The sequence below is a fragment of the Macaca fascicularis genome, chromosome 16 (assembly GCF_037993035.2).
Source record: "Macaca fascicularis isolate 582-1 chromosome 16, T2T-MFA8v1.1".
In the NCBI taxonomy this organism is placed as follows: Eukaryota; Metazoa; Chordata; class Mammalia; order Primates; family Cercopithecidae; genus Macaca; species Macaca fascicularis.
Genome location: NC_088390.1, coordinates 79,854,691 through 79,872,837, shown reverse-complemented (window position 1 = coordinate 79,872,837; position 18,147 = coordinate 79,854,691). Strand labels below are relative to the sequence as shown.

At 52.1% G+C, this 18,147-nt stretch overlaps 1 protein-coding gene and 1 long non-coding RNA gene across 3 annotated transcripts in view; one reads left to right on the top strand and one right to left on the bottom strand.

The window, feature by feature from the left end:
• Positions 1 to 18,147, top strand: part of SDK2 (sidekick cell adhesion molecule 2) — a 313,701-nt gene that overhangs the window by 122,748 nt on the left and 172,806 nt on the right. For both annotated transcript variants that reach the window (XM_005584829.5, XM_005584828.5), the window contains exon 2: positions 14,203 to 14,362. In XM_005584829.5, coding sequence (XP_005584886.3) covers positions 14,203 to 14,362 — 160 coding nt within the window. The remainder of the gene's footprint in view (positions 1 to 14,202; positions 14,363 to 18,147) is intronic.
• Positions 3,128 to 8,208, bottom strand: LOC123569564 (uncharacterized). Its single transcript, XR_006693387.2, has 2 exons — positions 8,101 to 8,208; positions 3,128 to 5,314 (listed from the first exon to the last, which is right to left on the bottom strand). It is a non-coding gene; the product is annotated as an uncharacterized lncRNA (long non-coding RNA).

The following is an 18,147-nucleotide window of genomic DNA, read 5'->3' as shown; positions in this document are numbered from 1 at the left end:
CACAGCATTGCTGTGTGGTGCAAATAAGAAAATACACTGGACGCACCAGCATGAGGCCTGGCACCTGCCTGGTTCGTGTGATCTCTGTATGCCAAGCCCTCAGCCAGGCATGGTGTCCCCCGGGTTCTTCTCCGGTTCTATGGCATTGAATCCTAACAAAACCCAGCAAGGGAGGTGTCACAGGACTCCCTGGTGCACACCAGGAGACTGTGGCTCAGAAAACAGGTGTTGACTCTGTCTCAAGCAGTCTGTAAATGCGGAGGTGGGGCTCATCCCCGCCCCCCGCAACTCCCATCCACTAGCAAAGCCAAGGCTGTCTGCCATTGCAAATGGCCTGCAAACTTGAGAGTGACTGGAAACGCATCCCCACCCTCTAGAACCCAGAGGAGACCCAGCGCCTGAGCCCACACATGCGAGAAGCTCCTGAGTACAGGCAGGGCAAGGGCGGGAGGCAGGAAGGCAGGAGCCAGATGATGGCTTAGCACAGGAAGGAGCGCAGCACCTGGAGTTGCTTTACAGTCTTCTTCCCAAGGACTGCATGGGGCTGACAGGGACAGGAGGGGAAGTAGGAGGGCACGCACCACCTGGCAACCATTGTATGTTTTTTTATTTTTTTTGCTGAAGGTAAGATTTGCATGACACAAAATTAGCCATTTTAAGACTGGACTCATGCCTTAATCCCAGCACTTTGGGAGGCCAAGGTGGGTAGATTGCTTGAGTCTAAGAGTTCGAGACCAGCCTGGGCAACATGTTGAAACCTCATCTTTACTAAAAATACAAAAAATTAGCCGAGCGTGGTGGCACGCGCCTGTGGTTCCAGCTACTCAGGAGGCTGAAGTGGGAGGCTCACTTGAGCCTGGGAGGGCAAGGCTACAGTGAGTTATTCAGTGGCACTTACTACATTCACAATGATGTACAACCGCCACTGAGTTCCAGAGCAGTTTCATCACCCCAGAAGGAAACCTGTACCCGCTAACAGTCACTCTCCATTCCCCTTTCTCCCAACCACCTGCCAGTCACCAATCTGAGCCCTGTCTCTATGGATCTTCCTACTTTGGATATCTCGTATAAATGGCATCATACAATAGTTGACCTCTTACTTAGCTTGATGGCAAGAGGAGGAAGGAGCTGCGGCTGGAGCCCCTCCAGGCCCTGCCTGAAGCTCCTGTCTCTGGGGAAGTTTCTAGATGCTCAGAGGGAGCCGCCCAGTCTGCCCTAGACTTTTGTGGACCTCCCTCCACAGGGCTCCGCTGTGTAGTGGACTGGACGCTGGCGGTCCTGAGCTTTGGTCTCAGCTCAGCAGCTGATGCAGAGTCCCCAGGGGAGCTGCTGCACCCCTCTGGGCCCCGGGGGTCTCATCTGTGAAGTGAGAGGTTGAACTTGTGGGTCTCTGTTGCTGCTTTTGTGTCCCCCACCACACCAGTAAGTTCTGAGGAGAGACGGGGCTCCCTGTGATAGAGACAAAAGGCCACTGCTGATCAGAAGGGAGGGGGTCCAGAAGCTCCTTCTAAAATGGAAGGAAAGAGAGGGGCAGTGGCCTTAACCTTGGCCCAGCAAGGGGCAGAGGGCCACCAGACCTCATGGGTTCTCTGCCAACCATGAGAGCCAGTAAAAGGGATAAGGAAGGTGACCGGGGCAGGAGCAGAGCCCAGCATCCAGGGGTGGACGAGGGCCTGCTTCCCTCCCGATTGGGTGCAGCCCCAGGTGGGTGACACCAGGGTGGCCGTGGGCCCCTGGGAGTGACTGGGGAGGAGGCCGCATGTGTGTGGTATGTGCCGGCCGGCTGGCATGTGCAGGCTTCTGTGTATAATCTGGCTTGTAAATTGCTCGGGGACTGTAACTGCGGAAAGGGCCATAGAGCTGCGTGGTGTTATTATTTATGATAAAACACAGAGGTGCCTGCCAGGGACTAGAATGGGCTGAGCACTGCGCACAGGATGGACGGCAAATTGAACTCCAATTTTCTGCTCGGCAGTCTTTGTTACACGCCACAAAGCGCCGGTACACCGGGGTCACCAGCCTGATGAATGTGTGTTCTTCTTCAGCGGGGGCTCCATCTCTCAGCCTCCGTGCGGAGAGCGACTCGCGCTTTGTTTTCCTTCCTTGCGGGGCCCAGCTTCGGAATCCGTTCCTGGGCTCCAAACACAGCCTGGATGGAGGGGAAGTCAGAGGACTTGCATGGAGGCAGGCAGCTGTGGGTTCAAAACCCAGCTCAGCCACTGACACACATGTGACTGGGTACCTCTCTCCTCTGAGCTTCTGATGAGAGAAATAAAAGGGGAGTCCTCACAGCACTCCCCTAAGGAAGCTGGGAGAATTAAATGGATAAACATGAGGAGCTCAGTGTGGAGTCGGCCTTTAAAAAATACCCACCTTTCTTTCTTGTCCCTGGGCTGAGCAGCCTTGAGCTGAAGCCAGGAAATTGAGGAGAAGCCCCTGAAACTGGGCAGAAAGGCCCCATCTGGGGGTGGTGAGGTCAAGCCCCTAAGGACACCCGCTGTCCAGCTCAGCCCTCTTCATTCAATATTGAGAAACCAAGGCTGGTGTTAAGTCAGAGTCACCACCCCTAACTCCCATCTTCCCCCCACCTCCATCTCTCCCTCCTTTTAGATGATGGCCCTTCTCCAAGGGTGGGCAAGAGGAGGAGCAGTGGCTGCCCCTGGGAAGCATGCCAGCCAGATCTCTGGGGTGCTGGTCCCTTCCTCATGGCACAGCCTTCTGTGCCCTGCATCTGGTGGCACCATCATTGACCAAGGAGGTAGACATTGGAGACCCCCGGGCTGTGGGTTCTGGGAAGCATCCCTGGTCCTATAAGTCCTTGCTCTGGGCTCCTGCGGACCTGTGGGAAGCCAGTGGCTCTCTGTCATCAGAGTCCACAGACTTAGGGGATGGGCAGAAGAGTGGTACCTGCATGGTGGAGAAAGTCACCTGTGAGAAGAGTGACAGAGGTGAGGCAGAGCCAAGTCTCATGAAGCCACCCAGGCCGGCCAGGCCATTGATCAATTTCTAGGAGGTCTCAAGTCTCAGCTGTAAAATTGGAGAATTGCTCCAAGCATGCTGTCCTGCCTCGGGGTCACTGAGGGGAAGAGGATTGTGGTCCACGTAGCACCATCGGGCTTGGGAGGAATTCCAGGAGTTTGTGAACATTTTATTATCACCGCTTTTATAGCGCAAATGAATCTGAACACACTAAAATGATAATAGAACCATGAGGCCAAAACATTCTAATCAATGGTATAAGTTTAATCTCTGAAGCCTCCAAGGGAAATGTAAGAAAGAGCTCCCTTCCCCTCTGTTAATTGCAAAATAACCCTATTGGAAATGAAAACCATCTTTTTTTCCATGCAAGCTTGGAGGTGCTTTGGCCCTGTTTACCTGTGTGGTTCAAACAGGAGGCCCCGGCTATGAGATGGGCTTGCAGAGGCTACACCAAGCCAAGATGAGAAATAATAACAGCTTCCTTTTCAAGGGCTCTTTCTCTGTACCAGGCACTGGTCGAAGCCCTTACCCCTTTCCATAGGCCTGTGAGGTAGACACTGCTATCGCTGTTTTTTAGGAGAGGTGCAGCAGAATTACAGAGTGATGCCCAGGGACACACAGCTTGTGGGTGGCAGAGTCCACTGGGTTTGAACCCAGGTGGTCCCATTCCAGGGCCCAGTAAGGTCATCCCCCAGAGAGCTACTCGGCTCTTATAATGTCAGGGCTGGAAGGGAACTTTGTGATCTCCAGTCTGGTCTGCTCCCAAGAGGGGAGGGAACCTGCTGGTCCACAGCAAGTTCGCTTGCCTACTTTATCATGGATCTGGGCTCTTCTGTATGCCAGGCCATTGCCAGGCTCTGGGGCTAGGGAGATGAGGGAGCCCCAGTGTGCCCAGCAGTGGGGGACGTAGCATGGGAATCACCAAGCATGCTGGGAGGGAGGCGATCTCAGGAGTCCAAGGAGGACATCTGGAGAAGCGTTACAGCTTTGAAGGGGTGCTGGACAGGAACTAACATGGATTGAACACCGACGTTTCCCTGGTAAAGAAGGAAAGAAAGGGCTCCCCAGGGAAGAGAGCGGCACTAGCAAAGGCCCTGGGGCAAGGCGCACGTGGTGTGTCTGGGAAGGACCAGCTACGTCCAGCGAGGCAGGGCTCGGGCTCCCTTCAGGTTCTCTGCCAGGCTGCCTTCTGTGGAATGATGGACAAAGCTTCCTGTAGGCATCGTGTGAGTTTCCTGGGGCTGCCATGACAAAGTACTATAAGCTGGGTGGCTTTAAACAACAGAAATCTATTCTCTCACAGTTCTGGAGGCCAGAAGTCTGAAATCAAGGTGACAGGAGTATGCTCCTTCTGCAGGCTCAACGGGAGGCTCCGTCCCGCCCCCGTCCTAGGCCTACCTGGTGGCTCCCGGCAGTCCTTGGTGTTCTCTGGCTAGTAGATGCATCGCTTCAGTCCCTGCCTCTTGGCTCCTTCAGTCCCTTACTTGGCTCCTGTCTTCTCCTTGTGAGTCTCTGTCCCTAGGTTTCTTCTCCTCCTACAAAGATACCAGTCACGGAAGGCCCATCCTACTCCAGCGTGACCTCATCTTAACAAACTACATCTCCAAAGACTCGATTTCCAAATCAGGTCACATTCTGAGGTTCTGGGAAGGACATGAATTTGGGGGAGACATATTCAACCCAATACAGGTATCACCTAGTCTTGTCCCGGAGATGACTTTATTAACATCCCTTGGCTTCCATGTTGGGTCTTATTGTCATTCATTCGCCACATATTTCCCAAGCATCTTCTTTGTCCCAGGCTCTGTGCCCAGTGCCAGGGCTATAGAAAAACAGGAGGCATGGGCCCAGCTCTCCTGGCATCTGTGTGACGTGTTCTGCTTTTCTCTGTGACTTTTTTGGCTGAACGTACCATGGGCTGAGCTCAAGGAGGGCTCGGGGGCAGGCCCAGGGCACACAACCCTCCTTCCCCAGGCTGGCCCCGCCATCCCACTTACGATTCCCTGAGGCCATGTCAAGGCTCAGTTGTACTAGCTGCCCTGGTGGCCAGTGCCCCCCTAATCAGATTAGATGTGTATTCAAACAAATTGATGATCCGTTCCATTAGATGCTTTTCGAACACGCTTCTCTGAGCAAGAAATCCATTCGGGAACAGCTGCGGAGGCCGCGGCGTAATTGATGATTGCACCGTCCCAGGCCCCCGACGTCAGAAGGTGCCTGGCTCCTGAAGGTCACTGGCGAGGATTAGACGAAGGAGGGCAAGAGTCTTCTTTCCTGGCTAATGAAGCTCTTGGCATGCAGGCGGCACCGGGGCCGGAGCTGGGCCAGGCATCTGCTAGGAGACAGGGAGGGGCATAAATTAGCATCTCATTTGTGGGAGAAGGGAGGAGGAGGGAATCCAAGGGAAGGGGGCTAGGGTGCCGTGGGGCCCTGGCTGGGGAGGCAGGAGCAGGAGGCCTTGCCAGGCATGGGGCTGGGAGAGGGAAGGGAGCCCTGGGCCCTGCAGCCTTTATAGGCAGCTAGAGAGTCCCTGCCCCGCCTGCTGCGGCGTATGGCGTGCAGACATTTCTTCTGGAGGGCAGGGGCTGGACAGGACCACAGCAGCCTCCTCCTGGGCCCTCAGCACTCTGTCCAGTACCGTCTCCCACCTGGGTTTGACCAATGTTGTGGGACCAGTCCATGCGGGCGTTTGCAACCCCTCCCCAGGCTCCAGCTGTCTCTACCGGTCCTGACCCTGCTCAAAACCTTATGAGCCATCCCAGGCAAGACCCAATTTTTGAGCCAGCTTGGAATGGCCTTGAGGGGGCTGAATTTGGAAGCCTCAGATGTAAGACCTTCAAGAGACTGTGGGCTGCTTAGGGGGGATGGTTCTGAGAAGAAGGAAACAGCAGCTGGGATGATCGTAACAGCCCTGCCCCTCTTTCCCCATCTCCTCCCTATGTGACCACCCCCAATGGTTTGTGTGGCAGAAAGGGGCACCCCGGAGGCTTCAAGCACTGTGGCTCCAACCTCACACACATTAGCTCATTTGATCCTCCTGCAGCCTCGGGGGCAGGGGTTTCCATCTGTTTCACTGATGCGACAGGTAAGGCCCAGGAGGTGAATCTGCATGAGGTCAAACTTTAGTTAGCATGGAAATGGGATGTAAACCCAATTTATCTTCTCCCACTGGGATCTTCAAGCCAGATTCTTGAAAAGGTGGTTCCTTGGGAGCAGGGCTGCGGGGTGGGCTCCCCCAGCTTAGCCCCTTCTTCCCAAGAAGCCTCCAAGGCTCTGGCCTCTGCCTCATTTTACTCGGCTCCCACGCCTGTCTGCATTCGTCTTCTGTGCTATTTGACCTCCATTCCCAAGCTTCTCTCCCCGCACTTTCTTAGCTCATCCATCTGAAACCCTCACCCTCTGGGCAGACCAGTCTCTCCTGGGATATTCTGCGACCTTATCCTTCTAGCTAATTTCCAGGACTCATTCCCAGCTGGGCCGCCTGTCTCGCCCTCACCCCAGGATCTGGCTCTGGGGCCGTGACATCGCAGGCTGGAGTAGGAATGCTGCATGGCCTCTGCTTGTGGAGTGGAAACCAGTTCCCTGAGAGAGGCCACCACCCTCCTTGAATGTTCCGCGTCCCGCTCACCACCCCTGGTGCTACAGGTTGGGGTATGAAGGGTGAGACAGCTTTGGGAAGTCTTATGCTAATGGTAGAAAGATCCAGAGCTCTGGAACCTGCCAGATCTGGGTTTATGTCAATGTGGCAGAGTCCAATTACAGAACCTTTCTGAGCGTCGGTTTTCTCCTGTGTAAAATGGGGACAATGATAGTGGTTTCCTTGAGATGAACTCAGGCCTCTTAACTGAGATGATGGACATAAAGTGCTTCGTGGATAGAAAGTTCCATGGCTAGTATGGAATAAAGGCAGCAGCAAGACTAGAAGTTTGGAGAAAAGTGAGGAGCCCACCCTGAGCCCCTGCTCCCTCTGACCCAGGGTTTGTCCTGCTCAGGTCTGTGGCCAGCCAAGGGTAAGGACCACAGGTTTCTACCCCTGGCACCCATTAGGAGGCCGTGGTAATCAATCCAGGACATGGCAGTGGGGCCAAGACTAGGAGATGGTGGGGAAAACGTTTGCGAGTGTAGAAATCCCAGCTCCCACCCTGTTCCCAAGCACTCCAGGGAAGCTCATGATGACTGAGCCCTTATTCCAGGCCTGAGAAGAAGCCGCAAAAAGAAAGAGGTTTCTGCATGTTTCAGAGCTGGGAAGGGAGTGCGTCCAGGCTTGGTACTCCCTGCAGCTTGTTCTGGAGGGCAGATGGACATCACTTGGCCAATCAGGTGGCCGGTAGAAGCCATCACCCGCTTCCTTCACCCACTGACCCATTCCCAGCAGAATGGCTCCATGGGAGGTGCAGTTCCCAGGGCTGGGCTGGCTGGGAAGTCAAATCCCCTGAACAGTGAGATGGACACAGCCTGGGGACTCCAGAGAAGGATGACATTATTTTGCAGAGGAGGGGAAAAGTTGAAGTTGAGATTGGCTTCTGTATGGGGCCATTTAGCCTGGAGCCTAGGGAGCACAATGGGGGTATTTAGTGCAAATATCAAGGGAAGATGGCAATCAGCGCCCCTTGACCTGTTATGGGAAATTACAAGGAAGCCCCAGGCTGAGGCCTCTTGCTGGCCTCTGAAGGCCAGCTCTTCATTTAAGCAGCTCAGGCTCTGGTGGTCCGGGACCCCTGAGCCATGTGACATGCCTAAATGACACACAGAGGGTCTGTCCTCTTCCCTGTCATCAATGGGATCACCCTGTGAATGGCCCACCCTGCACACTTACATACACATATGCACATATGTATCTGATCATAGATAAGTAATTCATACCCGTGGTCCACAATATAAATGTTACACAAAGGTATAGAGTGAAAAGCTAGTCCCCCAACCCAAGTCCCTGGGCACCCAGATCTCCCTCAAGTGTCACTGGGGTCCGTTTTTCATGGAGCCACTAGAAAAAGCCTGTGCCAATACAAGCAAATTGATTTTTATACTTGAAGAAGAAAAGCTTCTATGTAAACGGTAGCAGATTATCCACCCTATTCCATGCCTGAGCTTATCCGCCCTATTCTCGTTTTTGTCATCTACCAGTAGTTCTCAAAGATCGCTCAGACGCCGTCTGCTGCACAGAATTCTGTTGTTTGGAGGGACAATCGTTTCTTTAACCAGTGCCCTCTTGATAGGCATTCAGGCCATTTCCAAGCTTTTGCTATTACAAACCAAGAGACTCTGAAGTGCTGTCATTTCACACATGCACAAGTGAGTCTGCGGAGGGTGAATTCCTTGAAGAGTTGGCGAATTGGAGGATGTGTGCATTTTTAGCTTTGATAGCATTGCCAAATTGCTCTCCGTAGAGGGCGTACCAAGCTACAGTCCCGCAAAGCTGTCTGCGAGGGTGCCTGTTGCTCTACAAATTCACCAGCCCAGAATATCACACTTTTACATCTTGGCCGATGTGATGGGGAAAAAATGGTATCTTATTGAATTTTAGTTTTCCTTTCTCTTATCATGAGGCTGAGCATCTTTGTGTGAGTTCCAGGGGCATTTGTAATTCTTTTCTGCGAACTTCATATCCTTTGCCCATTTTTCTATTGGTTTGTTAATCTTTTTCTTATTGATTTGTGGGAACTTTTCTATATCAGGAAAATTAGCTCTTTGCCCATGATAAGAGTTGCAAATATCTTTCCCCAGTTTGTCATTTGTCACTTCTTTTTGTTTATGAGGTTTTTTCTTTTTTCCAGGCAGAATTTCTGTGTAGTTGAAGGTATCAATCTGTTTTATGACCTTTTGGAGCTTGCATAGTACTTAGAAAGTACTTGGCAAGTACTTTGCTTTGCCAAGACTGTATATTTTTAAATCTCTGATCTTTTTTCTAGGTCTTTTAGAATTTCATTTTTTATGTTTAAAACATTGATCTTTCTAGCATTTATTTTGAGGTAAAAGTGCCAGAAAGAGATTCAACTTTATTTTTTTCCCCAAATGGTTCCCTAGCTGTTTCAAAACCATTTATTGAATAATTGGTCTGTTACCCACTGATTTGAAATTCTACTTTCATCATACATTAAATTTCCTCATATGTATTTGGGTCTATTTCTAGACTCCCAGACAATTTCTTCATCAGTCTATTTTATAAGAAGGCACTGTTTTAATTATTGCAGCTTTGTAATGTAGTTAAATGTCTATGCTGGTTTCCTCTGTTTGCTATACTTTTTCAGAATTTGTTTGGCTATTCTTTCACGGTTGTTGTTTTTATGTGAACTTTAGAATCACTTTGTCTACTTAAAAAAAATTCCTTCATGTGTGTGTGTGTGTGTTTGAAGTGAAAAGTTTAAGAGAATGACATCTTTATAACGTTGATTCTTTCTATCCACAATCCTCCTTCCTTCTCAATTATCCTTTTTTCCACAGGGAGAGTGGCTAAAAGGGCTGTTGCATACAGTTGCATAGGTTGTATACTGTACCATCCTAGTACTAAGGCTAGGGGAGCCACTGGCAGCTGCCAACAGGATATGAGCTCTTCTCTCTGGGCTAATCTGTCCATCTTTATATATGATCAATAGTATTAATAGCCACCCCTCCTAGCAGATGCCAGATTCAGTTCTAAGTGCTATATATTTATTAATGTATTTAATCTTCAAAGCAAACATATCCCCAATTTATAGCTAAGGAAAATGAGGTACAAAGAGGTTAAGTGACTTTCCCAAGGTCACTGATTTGTGTTACCCTCCTGAGCATTCACAGCACAGAAATCCATCCCTGCACATAAATGCATACACACACACACAAATATGTGCACACAGAAATAGACCACAGACACACATACTTGAACACACAGGCTTGCACACACAGATGTGCACTGACACACACATTGACATTCACAGATATGTGAACGTCCACACATGGACATACATGCAGACACACCTGCGCGCACACACACACATACATGTGCACACATAGACACATCCACACGTTCTGTTATCCCAGCAGCATCTTCCCCTCAGTCTGTCATTCTTCCTACAGCACACACCCTGCCAGCCTCCTGCCATCTCTTGCTTTCAGACAAGGCAGGTCCTGGAGGAAAATCAGCTGTCACTGCTCTGAGTCCTAGGTAGGGCGTCCCTCCAAGGATCCCTGTATCCAGAGGGCAGAGGGTCTTTCGGGAGGGGGTGACTCCCCCACAGGAGCTTGGGGAGAGGAGCCTTGTAAGGACAACAGGAGGCGGAGAATGTGGGGCCCCCAGCCCAGGGTGGCCTGGTACCCAGCAGATTCTCAGGGAAAGGCCTCCCTTTTCCTCTCTTCCTCCCCAGAGTCATTATCTCCAGCAGCCTCTGGAATCAACCCATCCAAGCAAAAGTCATTCTGCTGCAGGCTGGCACCCCCGGGAGCGCTTGAAGAATGAACTGGCAAACGCAGACCTGGGAGGAAATTGCCCAGTGAGCAGGTTTACAGAGGCGAGGGCGTCTGGGCGCAGTGTGTGTGTGCTCACACATATGCACATGTGTGCATGCAGACACACACACTGCCCGGCCCTTCTGACTGTTCTGGCTCTGAGTCAGCCCCACATGGAAGGGATTTAATCACCCAGGGGCTGGATCGTTATTGTTTTAAAACAAACGAGTGATGACAGCAATGAACAGAGGGTTTTTAAAAGCGCGATTCAAAGGGCTCTTGAAAGCTACTGGAGAATATGAATGCGCCTTTGAAGTAAGAATGTGCCCATTTGTTAAGCTGAGAGCAGAGCTGGCTGCTGCCAGGAGGGCAGCGGGCAGTGGGTCTTTTTCCTTGGCAAATGGGTGCCCACCAGCCTCTCCAACCTCCTCACCACCTGACCAGAGGTGGCCAAAGACCCTGGAGGCACAAGCGCCCCTGGCAGGGACCAGCAGTGGTAGTCACACCTCCAAGTCCACACTCAGAAAGAAGCAATCTTCTCAACTGTTTTTAAGATGCTGCATTCACCTGACGCTTGTTAAGAGCAATGGAAAGATGCGCATGAATGAGCAGGGAGAGATGCGTGATTGAAACATTAGCAAGCCAGGCATGGTGGCTCACGCCTGTAATCCCAGCCATTTGGGAGGCCAAGGCAGGTGGATCATTTGAGGTCAGGAGTTCGAGACCAGCCTGGCCAGCATGGCGAAACTGTATCTCTACTAAAAATACAAAAGTTAACTGCTGGTGCATGCCTGTGATCTCAGCTACTCAGGAGGCTGAGGTAGAGGGATCACCTGAGCCACAGAGGTTGAGGCTGCAGTGAGCCAAGATCATGCCATTGCACTGCGGCCTGGGCGACAGAGCGACACCCTGTCTCTTAAAAAAAAAAAAATGAAACATCAGCAGTCAGACAAACCTAGAGGGAGCAGTTGAAGGCAGCCTCCTGCCAGCACCTGCACTCTGAGCCACCCTGAGGCCACCCTCAGGTTTGCCCTCTGGTGGTCCCCACAGTAAGGGTTAGTAGCAGCCAGGCTGGGAGTTGAAGGAAAAGCCTCCCAACCCACTGCAGATTACATATTAATAAGACTGAGCCCTCGGGCCTGGGGGGTGCAAGGTGTGGGGGTGCTGTGCAGCAGGGCCAGCTGACTGGGGCCCCACATGTACATGATGGCTTCTGTTAAGTTGTGAATCTCTACCTGAACCCAATGAGGCCTGGAAACAAGGGCTCAACCTGACCAAAGACCAGGACGTCCAGTACTGGGCACATCTGATGGTCAGAGGATAGCCCCAGGTCCCAGGCTCCGGGCCTTCCTTATGCTCCAGCCTGGGGTGCAGGAGAAAGCCCGCTGTACCCAGCCACAGCCTGCTATCACCTGGGTCCGCTCCCTTCCAGCTATAAACTGCCCCCTGCCTAGCCCCTTCCTCTTCTTTTGTTGGTTTGTTCCATTTCTTTTACTTTTTCTTTCTTTCTTTCCTTTTTTTTTTTTTGTAGAGATGGAGTCTCACTCTGTTGCCCAGGCTGGAGTGCAGTGGTGCAATCTCGGCTCACTGCAACCTCCGCCTCCTGGGTTCATGCCATTCTCCTGCCTCAGCCTCCCAAGTAGCTGGAACTATAGGTGTATAGGTGCTCGCCACCATGCCCAGCTAATTTCTTTTGTATTTTAGTAAAGATGGGATTTCACCGTATTGCCCAGGCACCGTGTTACTCCTGAGCTCAGGCAATCCACCCACCTCAGCCTCCCAGCTTTCCTTCTTTTTTTTTTTTTTTTTGGTAAAGAGGGAGTCTCACCATGTCACCCAAGCTGGTATTGAACTGGCCTCAAGCGATCCTCCCACCTCGGCCTCCCAAAGCACTGGGCTTACAGGCATGAGCCACCATGGCCAGCCTGGTTTGTTCCATTTCTTAAACCAAAAGAAAGCTGTCTGGTATTTTCCACCCTCCAGGCTCACAGGGGAAAGTTAACTGTCTGACCAAGATGGGCCTAGGGCATCAGCCAGCACTGAGGGTGGTGGAGCCCCTTCCCTGGAGGGGACACTGTACTTTAGGGTTCAGGAAGGAAGGAATATTGACAGAACATCTACTCTGGGCCAAGCATGGAGCCAGCATTTTCACCATCACTGTTTCCTTCCATCCTTAGACATGAAGGTAGCTATTTCTTTTCCTGTGTCCACTGATGGAGAAATAGAGACTCAGATAAATGAATGCTTGTCCACCGCACGCCGCTGGGAAGTGGTAGAGTGAACATAGACAGGTCTGTAGATGACAGACCCCCCACCACTGGCCTGAAGGTCGGGGTGCCCAGGGCCTGCCCTCACAACAGCAGCCTGTGCAGCTTTAATTACATCCCACCCCTCTGGGCACAGTGTGGTCACACCGGAAGATGCATGGAGTTGGGCTGGCAAGCCTGGACTCCCCGCCAGCTGCTGCCTCAAGCCCTTGGCACGTAGTAGGTGCTCACTAGGTGAGCTGTTGAGTGGTGCTTTCTAGAACCCACTCCCTCGAATCGGTCAAATGCAAGGCTCATTGGCACAAGCTCTGGGCATCTGCAGGTTCTTCCCTGATATCTGTCCTCTCCTCCGGCCCTGGTTCTGGCTTCACGGAGGGAGGTGTTGCTCCAGCTCTGAAGCTGTCTGCGGGACTGAGCACCTCCCGCCCAGTTGTGTGACCTTGGGCAGGTTTCTAACCTCTCGAGGCCTTGGTGTCCCCTCTCCAAAATGTAGATTGTAATCCTGTCTAGTCATGAGGTTGCTGTGAAGATAAGACGAGCATATGGTAGAGCCCCTAGAACAGCCTGGAACGTAGCAGGTGCTGTCATCTTTGTGGATATTGTTACCAGATGCAGGCTCCTGCCTCCCGGCCCCACCCTATCCACAAAAAGGCAGGTATCTCCATGATGGATTAGAGCCCCTCCCCTTTCCTCCGTCTGCCCCATTGTTCCATCAGTTCCCTTGTGTACACTTACGTCCACCCTCTCCTGCACTGGCCAGAAGGGCAGAGGCCCCATTTCCATCCGGAGCAGCCAGCTGAGCAGTCTTGTGGAGTCCGGGGCGAAGTTCACTGTCTCTGTCGAGAGAACTGTGGTGGGGCAGGGAGGTCTGCGGGCTGAGTCAGCTCAGAGGATGAGGGTGACTGCAGAGAGGGGGAAGCAGCTATTCTGCCCCTCACCCACCACCTGGGCAAGCAGGCAGCCATCCTGGAGTGAATGGGGAGGTAGAGGCAGTCTGGCCCAGGGCCCAGGACGGAAGGTGCAGGCAGCCAGTGGTCACGGGACCCTGCTGGATGGACTCTGTGATTGATGCCTTTGAGGGCTTCCCCCAGCCTTGGGGAGCAGGACCCCCTATGACTTATGTCAACCCACCTCCGTATTCTCCTTGTGACACTTATATTCCCTTTGGCTGAGCCACAGAAAGTGCCCCCTTGCCTCCTGCCCTGGAGGGACAACCCACGAGCAGAGCGGATGGAGTGGATGTGCATGCTGGGAGGGAAGTGATAGAAGGTGCTGGAGTGTGGGCTGGCAGCAGAGCAATAGCCCAGCGTGGTCTGGGGAGGAAGGAGGCAGGGCTCTGGTTGGCAGATGTCGGGGACTCCGCCAAGCCTTGGAGTCAGACTGACCCAGGTTCACGTCCCTCCCAGCCACGGGACCTTGGGCAGATTACCTGGCTGCACCTGCTCCATCTGCCTAGGGGCCTTAGGATACTAAACGACCAGGTCACATGGGCGAGCAGGTGACCACTGACGACTTTGTCTCCCTGTTTCTGCAGATGACGTGTCCCCGTATTTCAAGACGGAGCCTGTACGGACACAGGTGCACCTGGAAGGAAACCGCCTGGTGCTTACATGCATGGCCGAGGGCAGCTGGCCGCTGGAGTTCAAGTGGCTGCACAACAGCAGGGAGCTGACCAAGTTCTCCCTGGAATACAGGTAAACTGCGCCTCCCCGCCCTTCCTCCTGGCTGCCAGGGCCACTGCCCTGCCTTGAAGAGGGCGTGGTGGGGAGGGGGTGTGTGTGACTGTGTGGGGCCCGGGGCTCCTGGGAGCCTGGAGTTCTGGAAGTGAGTGGCAAAGGCAGCCCTGCCCCGAGGTGAGATGGCTCCACCCTACTGATCCCTGCAGAGGATGGCTGGGTTGCGGACCAGGGGCGCTGCCGGGCAGGATGGTCTGAACCACGGTGCATAGGAGCAGAGGTGGCGTTGGGCACAGGGACTCACTAACAGCAGCTGTGGCTGTGGCTGTAACTGCGGCCCCCTCCTCACTCTCTCGAACCCTGCCATGTCCAGGGGACTCTTGTTGAGGGGCCTGGGTCCAATGGAGGGGTGGAGTCTGCAGCAACCTGGGATCAGTGAAGGAGGGGACATCTTCTATCTGTGGGCAATTCCGGTGGGACACAGAGATGGCCCTCCCAGGGCCTCTTGGGCTTATCTTCACTTCCTATCTGTGCCCATGCAATGGAGCTCTTGGGCCTGACTGGCCTTTCCCTGCTGGGACACTGCCAGGAGGGGAGAAAGAAGAGCCGGGACAGAGAACAGGGTCTCAGTAAGAGTGGATTTGCTGCCAGCAGGGAAGCAGCCCCTCGCCCAGGCCACCCTGGCCTCCAGCCTTTCCTCACAGCCACAGACTGGGGCAGGCACTCCCTCCTTTCTGCTCTTATCCTCCCATCTCTGCCTGTTTTATTGGCTCCAACCCTGTGGCTGGTGATTAATCCCAGGGCCTGATGTGCATAATCAGTTGTGTTGGGGAAACAAGATTGTCTTGCCCCGGTGATGTTGATACAAATCTGCCACGGGGGACAGGAATGCAAATAAGGGGAGGGGGTATAATTGCTCGATCTGTCCTTCTGGCGAACCATCCTTTCCTTTAGGGAGTGCGGAGGCCAGAGTTTGGAGTGACTCCTCACCCCAGTCTTTCTGCCTTAACCCTGGACTGCACAGGCTGGTGTAGTGTGGCCACATTGGCAAAAGAAAGCCCAGGACAGGGCACCCCCATCCCTCCTGCAGAGGGGAGAGCTGGATGGGCAAGCAAGAGGTTCTGCAGGGCTGGCCACTCTGGGCCTCCGGTTCTCCAGGAAGCTACAAGGAGACCAGAAGGGTCTCCCTGAGCAGTCCCTGCTGTGGCTTTCAGTTGGGGGTCAGAGCCTCTCCTGGCCACCACCTAGCACCCCCAGGAAGTTGTGACCGTCTCTGTGAAGAGCCCCTGCATCTTCTTAGACGCTGGACACACGCAAGTGGGTTACCAAGAGCATGGGATGGCATACCGTGCGTGCAAGTGGTGCTGGGCCTAGCCTGCCCCTGAATTCTTCCGGCAGGGAGCTGGAGGCAGGATCCAGGAGGAGGGGAGGAGGAGAGTTGGTTCCTTATCTGGTTCAGAGCCACTCTTCTGGGGCCCTGGCACTGCTAGGATGCAAGGGTGGGTGGTACACAGAAGCAGGTTCCAGCTCAGTGGAAGGACCAGATGGAATGGGCTGCCTTTGAAAACAGCTCTCATCCCTGCAGGCATTCAAGGATTGGACAGGGTCCAGCTATCGGTGGTGATGATGATGATGAGGTCCTGCTATTGATGATGATGGTCATAATGATGATGATGACGACAATGATGATAGCCATCATAGACAATGAAAAAGAATGTATTATATGGCAGACATTATGATGTCCCTCTGGGATTATCTCATTTAATCCTGTCCACAATCCTATGAGTAGTTTCAGTTATTTCCCCCATTTTGCAGATAAACACACTGAGGCTCAGAGAAGTTAAAGAAATCACCTAAAGTCAGATGGTTGAGCTGGTCTTCAAACCTAAATTGTCTGACAGCAGAGTGGGAATTTTTTACCATCCACCACACTGCCTCTCATTGAAGAAGGATTGTTGCAATTGCTTCCTTAATGCGTATCCTAAGCAATCGTTCTGCTAACTGTGCTCTGCAAATTCTAGAAAACAAAGCAATAGGGAGAATGCAGATACTCCATTGTATAGCTATGTTGGGTGGAAGTTATTCAGGGGAAATAGATGAGTGTGCACTTGGGAAACTCATTCCTTTGCCTCCTCACCCCCAAGAGTGTTGGCTCTGGTGGCCTGGGGGCAATGCTGTGCCTGAATGCAGGTCTGATCAGGATTTTCCTTCAATTAAAAACTTGCTGTGCCTGCCCCGGAAGCAAGGTCTGCACTCCTTAGAAGGGCCTTAGAACTCTTCCTGATCTGCTCCTGATGGCATAGTCTCACCTCCTGCCACTCCCACCAGATCAGGCCACCACAGGTCTCAGGACGGTTCCCTACAAACTCCCTCTTCTTGGACTTTGTCCAAACTGTCCTCTCCCCTCCACGGGATTATTTCCCCTTTTTGGAAACTTCTTTCTCCTGCAAGGCCCAGCTCAAATTCCTTCTCTTTTAGAAAACCTGTCCTGATAATGCATGTGTTCTTAATCTCTCTCTCTCTCTCTCTCTCTCTCTCTCTCCCCCTTTGTCCCCCCCACCCTCTCTCTCTCTTTCTCACACACGCACACACATACAGAGCTCCATCTCCTCTGTCCTTTGTGACTGTCCACAAAGTATGGCCTTACGTATCCCCTAACACCTTTTTTGCCTTCTCATTATTTACAGAGGAGACCACAAGTGCACCACAGAACTGAAGTCAGAGCTTCCACCTCAGGACTTAGAACCAAGAGTTTGATACGGCCAGGCCCTCTTCCCTCCAAGTCACTCAGCTGTGCCCACCTCTGGGTTCATACTTCATTAAGTCATGAGTGACACTGAGAAGTTCAGGGCTCACAGGCTATAGCTGCCTGATTTCTGAGTAGAAAGAACTTCTCTGGAAGTTTCACTTAGAAAGTCCCAGGGAAGGATTCTGATTGGCCCAGCTCAGACCATCCCTGACCAGTCGTGGTGGGCAACAGCATGGAGCACGCTGCTTGGCCAGGCTGGCATCATATGTCTACTCCAGAGCTTGAGACACCAGGATTGGCAGCCCCCACACTACAGCCATGTGATAGGGAAGAAGGGTGAAAGTTGTTAACACAAGAATGGAAAAGGGTGGTGGATAGATAGAAGCCACTTGTGTCCCTGGCTCATAGCAGGTGCTTTTTTCTTCTTTCTTTTAATCTTGATTTTTTTTCAAATCTTAGTAAAATCGTTAGTACTGTAAACACCTTCATACGGGTGCCATCACGATTGCTAACATTTCGCTCATGTGCGCTCTCTTACTGTCTCCCTACACACATATACACATGTACCTTTTCTGCTGAGCTATTTAAGGATTTGCTGTAGACATCCTGTCACTTCATTCGTAAGTAATATTTCCTAAGAGCAAGGCATTTGCCTGAAGAACCACACATGACATAATTTTCACAGTTGGGAAATTTAACACTGATACAATACCGCTATCTAAAACGCAGCCTATATTCAAGTTTTTCCATTTGTTCCGATAGACGTACCTTTATCCCAGTGTCCTTCATGGCCATGATTGTGGTTCTTGTTCAGTGCTGGACCTAATTGGAGACCACACGTGGCCTTTAGTTGCCATGAGTCTTGATACACCTTAAATCTAGAACTATTCCTTATTGTTTCTTTCTTACCTTACATGGCTTTGGCACTTCTGAGAGTCCAGCCAGCTTTGCAGAATTTCTCTCAGTGTGGGTTTGTCCAGTTATATCCTCATGATTCAACTCTTGTTAAGCCTTTTGGGAACCATATTTGTAGGTATGTGTCCTTGATGCTCCA